The sequence below is a fragment of the Neovison vison genome, chromosome 5, assembly GCF_020171115.1.
Source record: "Neovison vison isolate M4711 chromosome 5, ASM_NN_V1, whole genome shotgun sequence".
In the NCBI taxonomy this organism is placed as follows: Eukaryota; Metazoa; Chordata; class Mammalia; order Carnivora; family Mustelidae; genus Neogale; species Neogale vison.
Window position 1 is genome coordinate 150,925,391 of NC_058095.1, and position 18,110 is coordinate 150,943,500.

The window sequence follows — 18,110 nt, forward strand, 5'->3', positions numbered from 1 at the left end:
TTGAGGTGTGCTGGACTTGCTTTGTCCTTACATTAGCTGAGAGAGGACACGGTATCAGAGAATGGAGAGAACTATGAGAGGTCACACAGGATCCCTCTAATGTTGGGAACTTGAATTTGTAAACTCAGACGCATTATCTTGTCTTAGCCTCTTCCCCACCTCAAATCACATTCTCCAAATGGGGTAAAACTTGAGCTTCCTTCCCGAAGTTCATTTGTACAAATGGATAGGTGTCCTTACATACATGAAGTATATGTCTCAGGGGGCCTCATGTGAGGCCCATAGAGGCTAAGAGTACCCAGTGACATTAATTTCTAATTTCTTGGGCGCCTGGGTGGCTCAGTGGGTTAAAGCCTCTGCCTTTGGCTCAGGTCAGGATCCAAGGTTTTGGGATCGGGCTCCACATCGGGCTCTCTGCTCAGCAGGGAGTCTGCTTCACCCCCCCTCTCTCTACCTGCCTCTCTGCCTACTTGTGATCTCTCTCTCTCTGTCTCTCTCTGTCAAAAAAACAAATAAAATCCTAAAAAAATTTTCTAATTTCTTACATCCTATAAGTGAGTCCACTAATATTCAAGTCCTGCGTGATAGCAGAATTCATTTCTTGGTGTACTCTTTTTCAGTTAGAACTTTTTAGGCAGGAAGCCCAATTGCCTATATTTTATTCAAACTCTATAAAATGATAGTTTATATTTATAATGACAATGCAAAGTACTTCATAACTTTCTGATTCATTATGGCAAACTAAATTATGTTCATTAGAGCTTTGGTATTAAGTGAATTTAATTGCATTATGAATCTCTGAACACTGATAATTGATTGCTATATATAGCAACTACAAAGAGTCCAAAATATTACACTAATTTAAATATCCCATTTATGAACTAGTCCAAATAACAGCAATTTAATTGAATTTGGTATTAGAACTGATTTGTAAATAGGTCGGAGCAAAAGTTTTGTATCAGTATGCATTTGTTATTATGTTAATGACAATACTTTGCAACATATTTTGATTTGAGTTTATATCAAATTAAGATTTCCTAAAATTTAACAATAAATGAAAAAAGAAGAAACTACTTTGGAGGAGTAGTGAATGGTGCACTCCTAATGTTAACGGACATTCTTTCAAGCATATATATCATGTCTTCTGTTTTCTTTGACTCATAGATCTTAGATATAGGGCAAGTCTTGTGTAAAATACTGTCACCTCTTCATTGATATCTTAACCACAGGATATATATTGGTTTGTAAAGGTCCTTTAGAAACTGTTGTTTCTAAGCTAAGTAGATGCATGGGCCATTCCAGATCTCACCCATTCATAACGGTTTCCTTGTTTTCTTCCCAGAATTTTTCCGAGAGCTCCTGGAGAATGCAGAAAAGTCACTGAACGATATGTTCGTACGGACCTACGGAATGCTGTACATGCAGAATTCAGAAGTGTTCCAGGACCTTTTCACGGAGCTGAAAAGATACTATACTGGGGGCAATGTGAATCTGGAGGAGATGCTCAATGACTTCTGGGCTCGGCTCCTGGAACGGATGTTCCAGCTCATCAACCCACAGTATCACTTCAGCGAGGACTACTTGGAATGTGTGAGCAAGTACACAGACCAGCTGAAGCCGTTCGGAGATGTACCCCGGAAACTGAAAATTCAGGTCACCCGCGCCTTCATTGCTGCCCGGACTTTTGTCCAGGGGCTCACTGTGGGCAGAGAAGTTGCAAACCGAGTTTCCAAGGTAATTGAAAATCTGTCGTCTTTCTAATTGGTCTTCCTCTTTTGCTCTGTTTTTAAAACAACCGTTAAAAAAAAAAAAAAAAAAAATTCAAGGTGAAAGTTCTCCTTTACAGCAGACCTTGCTCTTAGAGAAATCAGATAAAGGTCAAGGTTTAATTCTGGTTTTGTTTTTTTTTTTTTTCCTTTTCTTACTTTGTGTGAGTGAAGTCAGGATTTCAGTCCATTCCGTGTTTAGAATATAATGTCAGCATTCATCAGCGATATAGCCGAGAAGCTTTTATCGGGAATGGTGCAGAAACAGGTGTCTTGTAACCAGGACCACTTGGCACTTGTGATCAGAGTTTTCAGAATGATAAATAATCGTGAAACAGTCCATCCGGAGATTCTAATCCTCGAGGAAGTCGTAAGGCGACAGACTTCATGAGGTCTGCAAGTAGAGACAAGCGGCTGTTCGGAACAGCAGCTCCTAGCATTTCTTCTTATCACTCTTCTGAAAGTGGCCAATTTCCTTAGTAGTGGAGGAAGATTCCTTTGCTAACACCTGTGCAACTGGATTAGGGAGGAATAAGGAATACAAAGTACAGATTCTGGCGGAGAATTCCTTTTGTTATCCGTTAGCTTTGTAATTCAATGCCACATACTACACTGGGCTTATAAGCAAGATAAATGACTAATACCCATCATGCCTTTCCTTGAGGATATCTCTAAACCTTTAATCCAAGGGGTCTTTCTCCACTGCTTTCTTTAAACATTGACTGTTTCCTGTGTCTAGGATGTTTGCCTTTGTTTAAATTCTTCCTTGACATTCAACTGTGCTTAGGAGATGGGCTTGCCCATTTATGAGGTCAGCCCCACAAATAAACTGGAAGGTGATTACTCTAAGAGGTAAAGTAAAAATAATACGTAACAGGAATCTGGTATTATGTCACCTAAAAAGGTCATATTTGTACAAAGATTAATTCCCAAAACTACTTTCTTATTGCAGGGCTATGGCAAAGAGCCACACACTTCTCATAGCTATGGGTTCCATGCTACCATGTTTCTTTTTCTCCACTTTGAAGTCCTCAGTATTTACATCTTGCATGAAGACTGTGTATCCTCTTCAAAAGTGTTTCTCCATGGCACTATTTATAAATTTCCTAGCAATCCATTTTTAAATTACATGTCCATACCCAGTTGATGTGGGCATAGGGAAAGACTATTTTCAAGAAATTTCTTAAAAATAATAGTCACATGGGATTTAATAATATTAAGGGCATGTAATACTGTTGTAAAAACAACGTTTTGTTTTTTTTTTTTCCCAACTGAAAATCAACAATATTCTAGCGGTAAAGGAACTAGAGCCCCAAAAGTAGATTAATAAGGAATTAGCCAGGTGGAATAGCAAGAGGAAATATCAGTTGAGAAAGTCTAAAATATAGAAAAGTACAAGAAATAAACATATACCCCATATATTCTTGAACAGATAGTTTTTTTGAAAAAAAATTTAAAAATAAAGATAAGTTTAGTTATAGGGGCTTCAAATTGAAGTCTTTGCTTTTGTTGAAGAATGAAACACACAATCAGCTTTTAAAACAACACAAGGTAAGAAATTGAAAGCATGGACTGATGTATGCAATGCAACATCCTTGATTGTTTACTTGGATTCTGGCTGAGTGGGAATAATAATTATATGCAAATATTTTGGCCTGGGGATGTTCTGGTGCAATAAGAGAGTGTTTTCTAGCAGTATCTAAAAAGCCTTGGGAGAGGCCACTGCCAATTCTCAGAAGGTAGCATTAACAATTGCCCAGAGATGCCCCCCTCCCTTTTATCATTCCTTATCTCAGTCTGAGGTCTTTGTAGATGAAAATCTAATCTACTAGTCTTTCTTGCTTGGAGGTCGACATCATGGAGCAACCACCAATAGAGTATGGCTTTGCATTTTTTTTCTGGACATGATGAGAAGAAACACTGAGCTCATGCTTTTCCTGATCCTTGCATGGCCAACATCCATTTGGCGAGCAACTGCTGTGGGTTGTGATGTCATTTGTGGTCCTGTGACCATGGAATGTTGAATGTTCTGTGCAGACATTGGCTTGTCTGGTCTGAGTTTCATGAGTCCTAATCTATGCAAATCATAAATACTGGGCTGATATTTGTGTACTACCTTCTGGTAGAAAGATAGAGAGAAAGAGAGAGAGATACAGATAGAGTATGCGGTTTAAAAGAAGCTGAACATCTTTTTTTTCTAAAATACTTTATGGAGGTACCTGAGTGGCTCAGGAAGTGAAGCATCTGCCTTTGGCTCAGGTTATGATCTCAGGGTCCTGGGATTGAGTCCTGCATCAGGGTCCCCGTTCCATGGAGAGCCTATTTCTCTCCCTCTCCTGTTCCCCCGCTTGTGTTCTCTTTCCCTCTCTGTCAGATAAGTAAATAAAATCTTTAAATAAAAAAAAAGAAAAGAAAATACCTTGTGACTCAAGGATTTAAACATTTTTACCAATGAGCTTTCTCTCCTAATGATTACCAGATGGTCAGTAGCTGAGTAAACCAGAAATAGATTTACTAGGATTATTGGTGTGCTGATAATTTTAAGCACCCAAAGTATTTTTTTTGTAATAAGAATAAAATATTACAGGGCTCAATAAATTAAACGGAGAAGGAAGAATGGCATTGGAGATATAAGCTGTTCATAAATCGGAAACCTCCTTGTGGTCCATTACTTGAGTGGTTTAAAGTTGATGAAATGATTGCAGAAGAGGGAAGGAATTCAAGGTAGAATTCCCAAATGGAAATCAACAAACTAGGTTATCTCCTGCATCTTGATTTGGAGAATACTTTTTTTTTTTCCTTTCAGTTTCTTGTCTCTCTTTCACTGGCTTCCTAAATCTTGGGGAAGATGTCATTAATAGCTTCTAATTAATTGCTTTGACTGGAAAATTTATCTCTTTGGCAAAACACAGCCATTTGACACAAATATTCTGACATGATATCATAGGGAATTTTCTTACCAGAAAAATGGAGGAATACTTTGTAGGTATCAACACAGTTATTTTTTAAATTTCTTCTTTGCCACCTTATAGATAAAAGCCTTGTCTTCTTCTAGGTACTGAATGGAGCTAGTTAATTTTAAGTAACTGTAACTGGAGATCTGGTTCTATACTTGATCTTAGTCAAAAGGCTGAGAAGTGATAGAGATCTGGTTCTTAGAAGTATTGAACGATTCTGGAGTAAGCATCTGTGGTCAGCTAGCCAGGATTCTTTTCTCTTTGAATGACTATTTTTATCTAGTGCCAAGGATCGACAAAATAAGGAGATTTGGTATCTTGCATACTTTATTGGTGGATGTATAAGTGGACATGTTCACTTTGGATAGCAATTAGAAAATACCTGTACCATTGAAAAAGTGCATATTCCAAAACTTCAGTTCTACCCCTGGAATGGATCAGGTAGGCATGTACATCCATGTACAGGTAGATATGTAAATGCATGTTAACAGCAGCACTGTTTGCAATAACATGAAAAGTGAAAAGATCACAAACATTCCATCTGTGTCCATCATGAATCCTTTACACCATGAAATCCTATGTGGCATTGAAAATAAGTGAACTATAGCCACACTTGTGGATGAATCATGGAACCTCATTTTGAGAGAAGAAAATCACCAAAGCATACAATATATATAAAGTTCCAATACTGTATAAAATGAAGCAATGCAGTATTTAGGAATAAAATATATGTGAGAAAAAATTTTTAAGCTGTAAACACAAACATCAGATGGTCATTACATTTGGGGTTAGGGTTGGAGATTTTATATATGAAGGATATACAGGGGTTTCTAAGATTATTGATAACATACTGTCTTAAGCTCTAGGCTATGTGTGGGTGGAGAGTGGATTTAAAACCATTTTAATGAAAAAGGTTAGAGTGGGGAAGGACTTTGCCATTGTCCCTCTCTGATTCCCTTAATTAGCTTAGATATGATCAAATCCCTGAGTTACCCTCTTTAGTTTATCAGGTTTACTGCTGCTCCTGACTTTTTAAGCATTGACTTTCCATGCCCCATATTGTGCTGAATGATACTAGGTAGGCATGGAAGGCAAAGCCCTTAAAGGAAAATAAAAAGCAAATTTTGATAATGTTGTAGCCTGGAGAGAAAGCATCTGGACTATTCTTTAGCTTTGTCCCTTTCTGAAAACACCACTCTCATGCCCTTATATATATACACCCATTCGTGACTGGAAACATGGATGGCAGCTTGTCAGACACTGTGAAGCCCACAGACAGAGGCCTGCCTGAAGAGGTGTTCACAGGTTGTCTACTTAGCCCAAGCTTCAACTATTTATCACGAAGGCAAATAGAGAAATGACTCTTGTGTCTTCACGGATCTCTCCTGATGCCATTTAAACAAAGAAGACACGACTTTCCCATCTTTCTGCTCTAATAAAAGTGAGTTCTATGAGTAAACATTGTAAATTATGTCAGTACCACTACATCAACTATGCAAGTCATTTCAATGATTCATTCCAGACAGTGCGGTCGATAATAGAGTTGAGATCCAGAGAACTTACACTATTGCTAAAGACTGCCATGGATCTTTTTTTCTGCCTATCTGTCTATGTATCTATCTGTCCACTTATCCATCCATCCATCTATCTACCTAAAATCCTTCCTTCTTGTGGGTCATGACTTTGACAAGAAAGTCTGGCTTTTAGTCTTTAGGAAGACCAGAATATATTCATCAGTAGACACCTGCCATGTCTGCTACACACACTGTTGTTTTTGCATGAAGAGCCTCCTGGCTGGTTCATCTACCTGAGTAAACAGCTTTGCATTAACAATGCAATGCCTAGAAAGCAATAAACAGAGAGTCAATTTTCAATAAATGTGGTTGATGCACTATAAGGCTGAGAAAATTTATCATCAAATTTGATGAAATGAAGGCTGTGAAATACATCCATTGAGAGCATTCTCTGATCGCAGTGGAAAACCATTCTGAAGAATTTACCATGGATAAAATTTACAAGAGAAATGGCATTCTATTTAGCTCTTTGCTTTTGGGAAAGAATTTAAGATATAAGGTAAGACCACCTGTTGTAGCTATCACCTGACTCATTTGTCTTGTGCCTTTTATGGTGATCTTCTAATTGGAGTTAACTTCTGTGGAGTCATGCAAAAATGAAAAAGGACCACAGAAAGGTCTTAGGTGAATGAAACCTTTTTATAGTTCTTCTGTGGTTAGTGTATTTTCTTCTGTAATTGATGATTATTCAATGTAGGTTACTTCAGTAATTTACAGTGTTAGGAAGACTAGATAAGTCTTTTGAAATTATCAATAATGTTTCTATGTTTACAACTTTTAAGTCAGCATAAATAATTCATGCTTGCTGCTTTTATGATGGTGGTGTGGACATTATATTTAGAAAGTACTTTTCAGTTGATAAATAAATAATTTCATGATAAAAATAGTAACAAAATACTAGTGCTAAGAGCCATTACCATGAAAATAGCTTATTAATATAATTCATTGAAAATGTATGAAGTTTACCATGGTGTAGTGCTACCCAATGCAGTCTACCATTTAATGCAATCCTTATCAAAATGCCACCAGAATTTTTCACAGAGCTAGAACAAATTATTCTAAGATTTGTATGGAACCACAAAAGACCCCAAATAGCCAAATCTTGAAAAAGAAAAGCAAAGCTGGAGGCATCACAGTTCTGGGCTTTAAACTATATTACAAAGCTGTAGTCATCAGGACAGTATGGTAGTGACACAAAAACAGACACATAGATCAATGGAACAGAATAGAAAACGCAGAAATAGACCCACAGCTATATGGTGAACTAATCTTCAACAAAGCAGGAAAGAATAGCCAGTGGAAAAAAGATGGTCTCTTCAACAAATAGTACTGGGAAAACTGGACAGCTGCATGCAAAAGAATGCAATGTGGACCACTCTGTTATACCGTACCCCAAAATAAATTCAAAATAGATGAAAGACCTAAATATGAGGCAGGAAATTATCTAAATCATAGAAAAGGACACAGGCAGCAACCTTTTTGAACTCTGTGGGAGCAACTTCCTACTAGACATGTCTCCAGAGACAAGGGAAAGAATGGCCAAAAATGAACTTTGGGGCTTCATCAAAATAAAAAGCTTTTGCATAGAGAAGGAAATAATCATCAACACTGAAAGGCAACCTAAGGAATGGGAGACGATATTTGCAAATGACATTCTAATAAAGGGTTAGTATTCAAAATCTACAAAGAACCTATCAAACTCCTGGGTGGTTCAGTCAGTTCGGTGTCTGACTCTTGATTTTGGCTCAGGTCATGATTTCAGGGTAGTAGGGTCCAGCCTCATGTTGGGCTCCACACTCAGCATGTAGTTTGCTTGGGATTCTTTCCCTCTCCTTTTGGTCTTCCCATCCCTTCTTGCTTGCTTGAGCACTCTCTCGAAGAAGAAGAAGGAGAAGAAGAAGAAAAGGCAGCTGTCAAACTCAACACTCCCCAAAATAATCTAGTTAGGAAATGGGCAGAAGACATGAAAAGACATCTTTCCAAAGAAGATGCGCAGATGGCCAACAGACATATGAAAAGAGGCTCAACACCACTCATCATCAGGGAACTACAAATCAAAACCATGATGATATAGTCAGAATGGCTATAATTAATAATGCAGGAAATGATAGATGTTGGCAAAGATGTAGAGAAAGAGGAACCCTCTTACACTATTGGTGGAATGCAAACTTGTGCAGCCACTCTGGAAAATAGTGTGGAGTTTCCTCAAAAAGTTAAAAATAGAGGGGCACCTGGGTAGCCCAGTCAGTTAAGTGTGCCACTCAGTTTCAGCACAGGTCATAATCTCAAGGTCATGAGATTGAGCTTGGTGTCGGGCTCTGGGCTCAGCGCAAAGTCTGCTTCGGTCTCTCTCTCTCTCTCTCTCTCTCTCTCTCCTTCTCCATCTACCCTCCCCCAAAACAAATAAATAAATCTTAAAAAGGAAAAAAAAGGTTAAAAATAGAACTTCCCTACAACCATAATTGCACTACCAGGTATTTGCTCAAAGAATACAATAAAACTGATTCAAAGGAGCACATGCACCCCAATGTTTATAGCAGCATTATCAACAGTAGCCAAATTATGGAAAGTGATGAATGGTTAAAGAAGAGGTGGTGTATATATGCAAAGGAATATTACTCAGCCATCAAAAAAAAAGAAATCTTGCTGTTTGCAACAGGGTGGATGGAGCTAGAGCAGAGGAGGTTAACTAAGCACAGTAAGTCAGTCAGAGAAAGACAAATAGCATATAGTTTCACTCATATGTGGAATTTAAGAAACAAAACAGATGAACATAGTGGACAGGGAAAAAAAGAGAGGAAGGCAAAGCGTAAGAGTCTTAAATATAGAGAACAAACTGAGGGTTGCTGGAGGGGAGGCGAGTGGCGGGATGGGCAAAATGGTGGTGGGCATTACGGAGGGCACTTGTGATGAGCGCTGGGTGTTGTATGTAAGTGAGGAATCACTCAATTCTGCTCCTGAAACCAATTTTACATTATATGTAAAATTCACTAGCTGGAATTTAAATAAGACTTAAAAAAAAAACCACTTTGGTTATTTTGATTAAAACAGTCAAAATTTCTCATTAATTTTAAGTTCTCTTGAAAATAAATAGTTTAGGTATATGGATTTTAAAAATGGTTGAGATAAGAAGAGGGTAGAAATTGAGGAAAATGAAGCCATTTATTTCCAATGCATTAAGAGCTATTTTGTGGGGCACCAAGGTGACTCAGACCATGGTTAAGTTTCTGACTGTTCGTTTCAGCTCAGGTCATGATCTTAGTGTCCTGGGATTGAGCCCCAAGCCAATCCCAGGACACAATCCTCCTCCCTCAGCAGGAGTCTGCTTGATATTCTCTCTCTCCTTCTCCCTCTGACTTTCCTGCCACTCTCTCTCTCTGTCTGTCTCTCTAAAATAAATAAATCTTAAAAAAGCGCTATTTGTATATTCTTTTTGTAGCTTGTGTCTCTTTCTAATACCTATACCTCAGTTATGCTATTTTATACAGAAATTATACTATCTACTGGAATTCCATTAAAATGAGCACCTTTCTCCCTGTTGCATTTGATAATGAAGTTTTATTCCTATTGAAAGGAGAAGTTAATAAGTTCCTTAACTCTGTCTAAATAAAGCAGAAACATCTGTGAAACATCTGTGAACCACGGTTCTGACCGCTCCTAACAGGTATAGTCTTCCTCTCCTCTACAGTCCGAGATGGAGTGGTTGTGATAACCCAATATTCATCTGGTCCAAGTGTGGATTCTTACAAAAGTGGAGGCATTCTGGAGATTAGTTTCTGCCCTCATCGATAAACACTTGTTCATTGTATATTATATGTCAAGTATTATTGGTAAGTTCTCGAGATACCACAATCAAGCAAGTTAACGTATTTGCAGGTACTAATTGGGAAGAGAGAGAGACACACAGAGAATCAATGTGTACGGAGAGAATTGTGCAATAAATGTCCTGAAACCGAAAGGAGGGGGACCTAGCTTCATCTCGTGTGCTGTAAAACTTTCAGGGGCACAGGAGCCTGAACCATGTGTTGAAGGATGCATGGGTGTTGGGCAGGTGACGAGGGCATCCGGCATGGGGAAGGATGCTACAGGCAAAGGCAACAGTGAGCAGAAGCACAGAGGGATGAAACCAAATGATGTGTGCAGGTAGCTGGAGGCAGAGGGTGTCCCCGAGGCATAAAATACAAAGAAATGAATAGCTACAGATTAAGCTGGGGACCTACATTGAACTCTTGAGTAAAAACTATTTCACTAACTACTTTGTGCATGGCTATTTTGCCTGAATAATTAAAACAACAACAACAACACTTTCCGTGGTTAGAAGCATTCTAGTATTTTTGAGGACAACCGTATGCTGAGCACTTACTGTGTGTCAGGCATTGTTCTACAAGAAACAGGAAATAACAACAAATAGCATCGTCCTTGAGGAAATCAAAGACTATCCAAACGTTCAAGTGTGGTGCAAATGATAAGGGCAAAGGCAGAGATGTGTATAGAACACTGTGTGAATCCAGAGAAATGCATGTCCCCCTTTGTCTTGGGAAATTGGAAAAAACACTGTAGAGGAGGCGACAGACTCAGACTTAAAGAATGAATAGGTGTTACACAGGGAGAAAGGATGTAAGGTATTCTTGCCAGGGGCCCAACAGGTTCATAGGCACAAATCATGAAAGGTCACGGTGTTTTGGACAGGATGCCAGGAGATCGATTGGAACCATATTATTTGGGTCATATTTTAAGTTCAGGAATGTGAAGGACTTGGCATAGGCAAGGGGTAACAGTAATTTTTCGAAAGACAAGTATATGGTCAGACATTCACTTTAAAAAGATGGTCCATGGGGATGGTAATCTGGAATGCGAGACTGTTGGCAGGTGCAGTGATGGGAAACTTGCAACAGCCCAGATAAGCAGTGATGAGATGCGGGTCTGCACAGGCGGAGCACAGTGCAGAGCACCCCAGGGGAGACCAACACACCAGCAAGTGTACAGGTGGTGTGTCTTCTTGGGCTCTCTCCCCAGCAGCAAGCACAGCTCATGGCACAACGTTGTTCACGTTAATAACCGCTGTCTGCCTGCCTACTGGTTTTGAGAATCACCACCCTGTAAATATTTGTTGGCAAAGGTTGATACCATTTGGCTACAGAGATTAAAGAATAGGATCAGAGGAAGCATCAATGCATAAAAAGATTTAAAGAGGATTAAGAGAAAGAAGACAGGTGACAAGAGCTGGAAAAGCGTATTGTCCTGAAAGGACAGGGAGCAGAATCTCAGAAATTGAGTAATCAACGACATCAAATGTTGCAGATAGTCACACGGCGGGCACAGAGCAGACAGACCTTGGGATCTGGCCATTAGGATGTTACTAGCTAGCAAGCTCAGTGTGACCAGACTGGTGTTCAGTGGTTGAGAACTTACGTCTTCTGCCACTCGCTACACATTCTAGAACAGGCTGAAGAAAGCCTGGTCCATGGGCTGGTGCTCCTGAGCAGGCTCATAGGATTTTGCAATAAGATAAGAACAAAGATTGAAAGCATTTAAAGTCTTGATAGCAATTCCACATTGGCCCCAGCATCCTAAACACCACCAGCGGACTTTTTTTTTTGAGTATCGTTGAACTCTCCTGGTGAGTGTCCTCATTGGATCCTCATCTTAGTTAAGCTCTGTCGGATCAGGTATCAGGTCCTAATGTGTTGGGAAGAATCAAACCACCTGCCAAGGCCTGTCAAGATCATTTGAGCCTCAGATAGTTAGTCTGAGATGTACTGTTCTACAATAATGCTAAGAAAACAAAATAATGAATTTGGCTTGATTTTATTGGTGTGTCCTGGCTTTCTCCTTCCTGTGTGCAGTTCCCCTTTACCCCTTTATTGTGGCTTCCTGAACCAGCCTTTTCCCCTGGGACGCCTTCTCTATGTTCACTGCCTTCCTGGGCTCCTGTAAACCTGCTTTGATTGACACATCTACTGTCTGCCTTGGCCCCGAAAGTCCGAGAACTCCTCTGGGGCCCATGGAAAATGTGTGCTACAGGCAGACGTCTTTGTTCCTAATAGGGAACGGCCACTGGTGAAATGTGCCAATTAGGGTACAACACAAATAAAAAAGGCCCAAGGATAAAACTCTAGTACAGTAACTCAAAGAATACTGCTTCTGAAATGGCTTCATAAAGAAAGCCGGACCTGACACTTGATTCCAGTGTCAACACCAGCTCTGTTGTTGGATCCATATCTCTGAATGCGCGTACGCTTCTCCTACTAGAAGGTTCTGTGTAACGATATTCGAACCACAGTCGTGTTGTAATTACTTACACATGCAAAAGCACATCCTGCGGGCTGACAGGACACCGCGGGCTGTGTGCTCTGATGGGCCGAACTCAAAAGACTGGAGGATTTCTCTCTTGTTGTCCCGTCTTCAGAGACTGAGTGTAACAAGGACATTCTCTGAGGCTGTATCCGTGCGCCGTAGAGGCTGACGAGCCCAGATGCATGTGAAAAAGAATTTTAATATAAAGCTTGGCAGATCTGTGGCATTAAAAGTGCTGACATGGTGAACCCAAACTTACATAGAGGATGACATATTGGTATTCTTTTTTTTTCTTATAAATGAGGAATTAGGTCCTGTAGGTATCTGATTGGGTAGAAAATGGGATATGTTATTACCTGCCATTCATTTTCTCCATTGTTATCTTCATGATTACAAGCAAGGATTATTCCCCTTCATGTGTATGCATTTTACCTCTTCGTCTTGATGAGTGATCACCCAAACACAACGGGGTCAATCCCGGACGCTCGGAAAATAGCAATCATCCCACACAGTGTCGAAACTCTCCATTTTCTTGTGTCTAAATCGGAGAGCCAAGAGTGAAAATGGACAGTTCACAATGTCAGTAATGGGATAATGGTGACTTTGACATTCAGATGTAAGTAAGACCGTAGCCTCAATCAATAGATATTTCAAGTTAACATCAGTTGACACTTAAGCGACTGGCATAAACAGATTTTTAAAAAATTCATTGCCATCCTTGCAGGAATATGCTGCATGTCAAAAATGCCAAAGTCGTGTTTAATACTCCACAGATAGCAGGATTTTATATGGAAATTGTGTCCTCTTCAGTTTGTAGTGTCTTAAGAAGTCAGGAAGGAAGGCTTCTCTGTGTTCACTCTAGACAGGATTTTGTAATCAGAAAAATCCATTCAACATTTTAAGCATCTGTAAATCTATTAATTATGAAAATTTATTATTCCGTATACTATTCTCATAGTACTTACGAATATGAGTCTCTCCCTAAAGAAATATACTAGTTGATAAATAATGAATGTTAGAAATTTCCTCCTTTGCTCTTGGCTTTCTAAAAACCCATTTCTTACTAAAAGTGTATCTAAGTATAAGGCAGCATTCATTTCACTGTTTTTCAAAAAAGTGGGCGCCTGGGTGTCTCAGTGGGTTAAGCCGCTGCCTTCGGCTCAGGTCATGATCTAAGAGTCCTGGGATCGAGTCCCGAATCGGGCTCTCTGCTCAGCAGGGAGCCTGCTTCCCTCTCTCTCTCTCTCTCTGCCTGCCTCTCTGTCTACTTGTGATCTCTCTCTGTCAAATAAATAAATAAAATCTTTAAAAAAAAAAAAAGTCGACAGCAGTTAGTGAGAAATCTGAGATTTTTTTCATGCTTTAAACCATTGCAGAGAACCAGGCACTCTGCAGACACTCTCATTCCTCTCTTCTTAGGTTCGTGGAGCTCCAATGAGAAGCTGGGCTGGGGAGAATGTAACTGTACTTGCAATAAAGCATTTTATTGAAAAGACAAACGTTGTGATATCCTGCTGCCTTTGTAGACAGAAGATGACTATATAAAATATTTATGATACTATTTCCATAAAATACCAGAAATATCTATTTTGGAATGGAGAAAAAAGTACCTTGACATTTTGGCTAAGAAGACAGATAGAATTCCAGATTAAAAGTCTTTTTCATTTGTGAAGATTTTTTTTTTATTATTATTGTTAAAGTGATGGCTTTCTTCCAGTCCAATATGCCAGTTGTTGGATTCATTGTAAAACCTCCAACGCCCAGGTATGCCAGTTTTCACTCTTGATCCGTGTGTAGTTTATCAGTGGTGTTGTGATTTTGGGACCAAATGAACTCAGGAAATGAGATAATCTGACAAATCACTGAAGCCAAATAGACTTTTTTTTTTTTTTTTGCCCTTCAAATTACCAAGAAAGTTTAAATAAAAATTTTACCCTAGTTTAGATCCCCTAGTTGTTTATTTTTATTGGTAGTTAGTAAAATAATTTTATGCGTTTTTCGTTTGTTTTCGGACTGTAAAATCAGTAAGTGCTCATCTAGAAACACAATATGGAAAACACAGAAGAGCCCAAAGAACAAAGTAAGATAATCTTACATTCCCACCCCCCAACCAATGTCAAAGATTAGTTAAAAAATAATGTGTTAGACGTTTGTGTTTCTCGTCTTTTTGTACCTCATATATTTTTAAATTACATATTATTAAATCCTGTGAGATGATTCATACGGAATTCTACTTTTTTTGCTTTAACTTCTCTTTAACATCAGAAGTATTTCTCCAGGGACGCCTGGGTGGCTCAGTGGCTTAAAGCCTCTGCCTTCCGCTCAGGTCATGATCCCAGGGTCCTGCATCGGGCTCTCTGCTCTCAGCAGGGAGCCTGCTTCCTCCTTTCTTTCTGCCTGCCTCTCTGCCTCCTTGTGATTTCTGTCTGCCAAATAAATAAATAAATCTTTAAAAAAAAAAAAAAAAGAAGTATTTCTCCACATCAACAGCATTTCTTTAAAAATTCCTCTTATTTCTTAAAGAATTCTTTCACAACCTAAAGACTTTGTTTGCTACCAATATATCTGTCGATCTGTCACAAATAGTCACCCGCCGGACATTCTTTTTTTTTTTAAGATTTTTATTTATTTGACAGAGAGGGAACACAAGCAGGGGGAGTGGGAGAGGGAGAAGCAGGCCTCCTGCTGAGCAGGGAGCCCAATGCGGGACTTGATCCCAGGACCCTAGGATTATGACGTGAGCCGAAGGCAGATGCTTAACACCTGAGCCACCCAGGTGCCCCATCGCCTGGACATTCTTGCTAGGAAAAGGAAACAACTGTTTCGAGGAGTTTGTGTGTACATACGTATTTAGCTTTACTCGCTTTGCACTCTGAAATGCCAAGATATGTGAGAGTTCCAGGATTTCCTTATCATATATTTCACTGTTGAAATTTACTGACTGGGTTATATATACTCCAGAGAGCTTAGAAGCAGTGTTTTTGTTTGTTTGTCTGTGTTGTTTTGTTTTGTTCAAAAAGGCAAAAAAAAAGGTGTAAACGTAAAGCAGAGGCAGGAATGAAGCAGACTGAAAATATGAGCATTTCCTGGGCAATCTTCCCTGTTGGGCCAAAAGTCTGGCTCTAAACCAGATTGCAAACTTGTGGACCTTAGTCCTCACTGGCCCAGGGACATGTTTTATTTGGTATGAATTCTTTAAGATTTCAAATAATGTTAATGGAGAGGGTTTACTTAAAATGTGGATTTCTACAATTTCTGAAGATCTCTCCAGCCTGCCCTGTGTTCTGGATGGCAAACATTGGCTAGAGTTAAAGAATGTTTAGACTGAGTTGTTTTGGGTGAAGCATTCAAGGTTTAGTTTGAGGCCCACCTGATATCCCCTGTTGGCCTGATTCTGAAGTCAGTATTGCTTGCCATCTATCAAATCGTATGGCTGTTTTTCTCGTAATAGAGAACTGTTTCTCTCTACCTGTAAAAGTGAAAAAGTGAAAGACAAGTAAGACAGTGTTTCAAAGGGAAAAAAATGATCAGAAGGTTTTTTGGGTTTTTTTTTTTTTTGAAAGTATATATATTCTAAATGTTTTATTGGCAAATAGTTTCTTTGTTTAAAATTTTAAAAAAAAAGTAAACCTCACTTGTAATTATTGACTCCTTGGCATTCGAATGTGCCAACCCTCTTTTAAGCCTTCTGTTAGCTATCAATATGAGGTGGACCGTATCCTTTAATCAAATAAAAGCAAGCCAATGGCTAAGGAAGAAACTGTAGTATTCTTATTGTTGGAGTCACTAAAGAATCCCGTCTTAAGGACCATCCTTATGATACACACAGCTGGAAGTTTATTCCTGCCAAAATGGACCCTAATAGCAAGCACAGGCCTAGAATTTTCCCCGACAAAGTCATCATAACTTCGTCACTATTATCAGAATCTCTTTACGTCTAATGCAAATGGAAGTTAACACGGATTGAATGTGCCAGCCACTAGGCTAAGTACTTTTCACACATTGTTGCTTAATTCTTACGTCAAACCCAAGATACAGGAATGGTTATGATCCCATCTATGAGATAGGATCCTGGGGTGTATGGCAAAGAGCCCAGGCTACAAATCTGTACTGCCTCCCCCAGAGTTGAGGCTTTGTTCTGAGTGCAACCCCTTATGTAAAACCCCTTGGTCTATGGCAGTGCTGTCCAAAAGGAATGTGATGGGAACTACAAACGCAATTTAAAATGTTCTGTAAGCCCATTAAGATAGAAAGAAACAGGTGAAACTCATTTTAATGGCAAATTTTTAACCCATTCTATCCCAAACATGGTCATTTAAATATGTAATCAATACAAAAATCACTAAGGAGCTACTTTATGTTTCTTGCAATAAGTCCTCAAGTTTCTGTTTTGCACTGACAACAAATTGCACTTTTGGACTAGCCATATTTCCTTTGCTCAAGAGCTGCATGTGGCTAGTGGCTGAGGTTGCAGACAAAGCAAATACAGAGTTTCAATGCATCATCTTCCTATTGAGGGCAAAGAATTTTAGGAACTCACACCAGGAAGTCTAAACTCTTGTGGTGGATTATTGATGCATGTTCCTCCGGTTATGAGGAAAACAGAGAAGGAGTCCGTGTTTGTGTAATGCTTTGGGGGCCCTCCTGGAACTCTGGCGTAAATAACAGACACTTTTTATTGGGAGATTCCTCTTGCTGGTCCCCCTGAGGTTTGGCATGTGATACTACCAGAGCCCATACGTATAATGAGCATCAGGAAGGTGGTAAATCATCATGGATGGATTAATGCATGGTTTTCCATCTGCCTTGGGGAGGTGGATGAGAAACATGAATGCAGGAGTTGGCCGGTATCTGTGGGTGTCAGCACCAGTTGTAAACAACACAAATGTCTGAATATTATCACGGGGGGAGGGGCGCTCTCTGAAATTTTTGGCTCTTCAAAAGGGGCCTTAATACCCATAAAGGTGGTCCATCCCTGGATTAAATGACCAAAACCACATGACTGATTTGTATTCAGACAGATTTGAGAGTATTTCCGCATATTTTGGGTAAAGAAGGTGCTTTTCAAGCCAAAGCCTCTGAAGAATTGGCTTCCTTAGATTCCTCATAAAACATTTTAGCACATGGGTTTTTTTAAAAGAAACCGGCAAATCACAGTTTTAGTGAATTACTATTTGGATGCATTAAGGTGATGCCCCAGAGGTTGAGAGAGTTGACATTCATCTTCCCCTGATGCCTTTCACCGTCAGGGAAGAGCTTATCCTAAGAGGGATCCTATTCAGTATCTCCTATTGTGGAATTGATACTTTCATCATCATTCTGAAAACTTTGATGTGTTCCTGAGTTTCCCTTGGTGATCGGGAAGGTCAGACCAGCAGGCAGACGCCGCTAGCTCTGTGGCAGCCTCCACGTTCCGGATGCCTGCGGTCCCCCCACCCCCAGACTCTGAACACCATTGTGCTAGAGAGCGGACTTTAGACTTCTTTTATAATTCCATTCATTAAATTAATTTAGAA

General features: G+C 39.5%; 1 protein-coding gene across 2 annotated transcripts in view; it reads left to right on the top strand.

The window, feature by feature from the left end:
• Positions 1-18,110, top strand: part of GPC6 (glypican 6) — a 1,094,872-nt gene that overhangs the window by 555,784 nt on the left and 520,978 nt on the right. For both annotated transcript variants that reach the window (XM_044249953.1, XM_044249954.1), the window contains exon 3: positions 1,343-1,734. In XM_044249953.1, the coding sequence (XP_044105888.1) occupies positions 1,343-1,734 (392 nt within the window). The remainder of the gene's footprint in view (positions 1-1,342; positions 1,735-18,110) is intronic.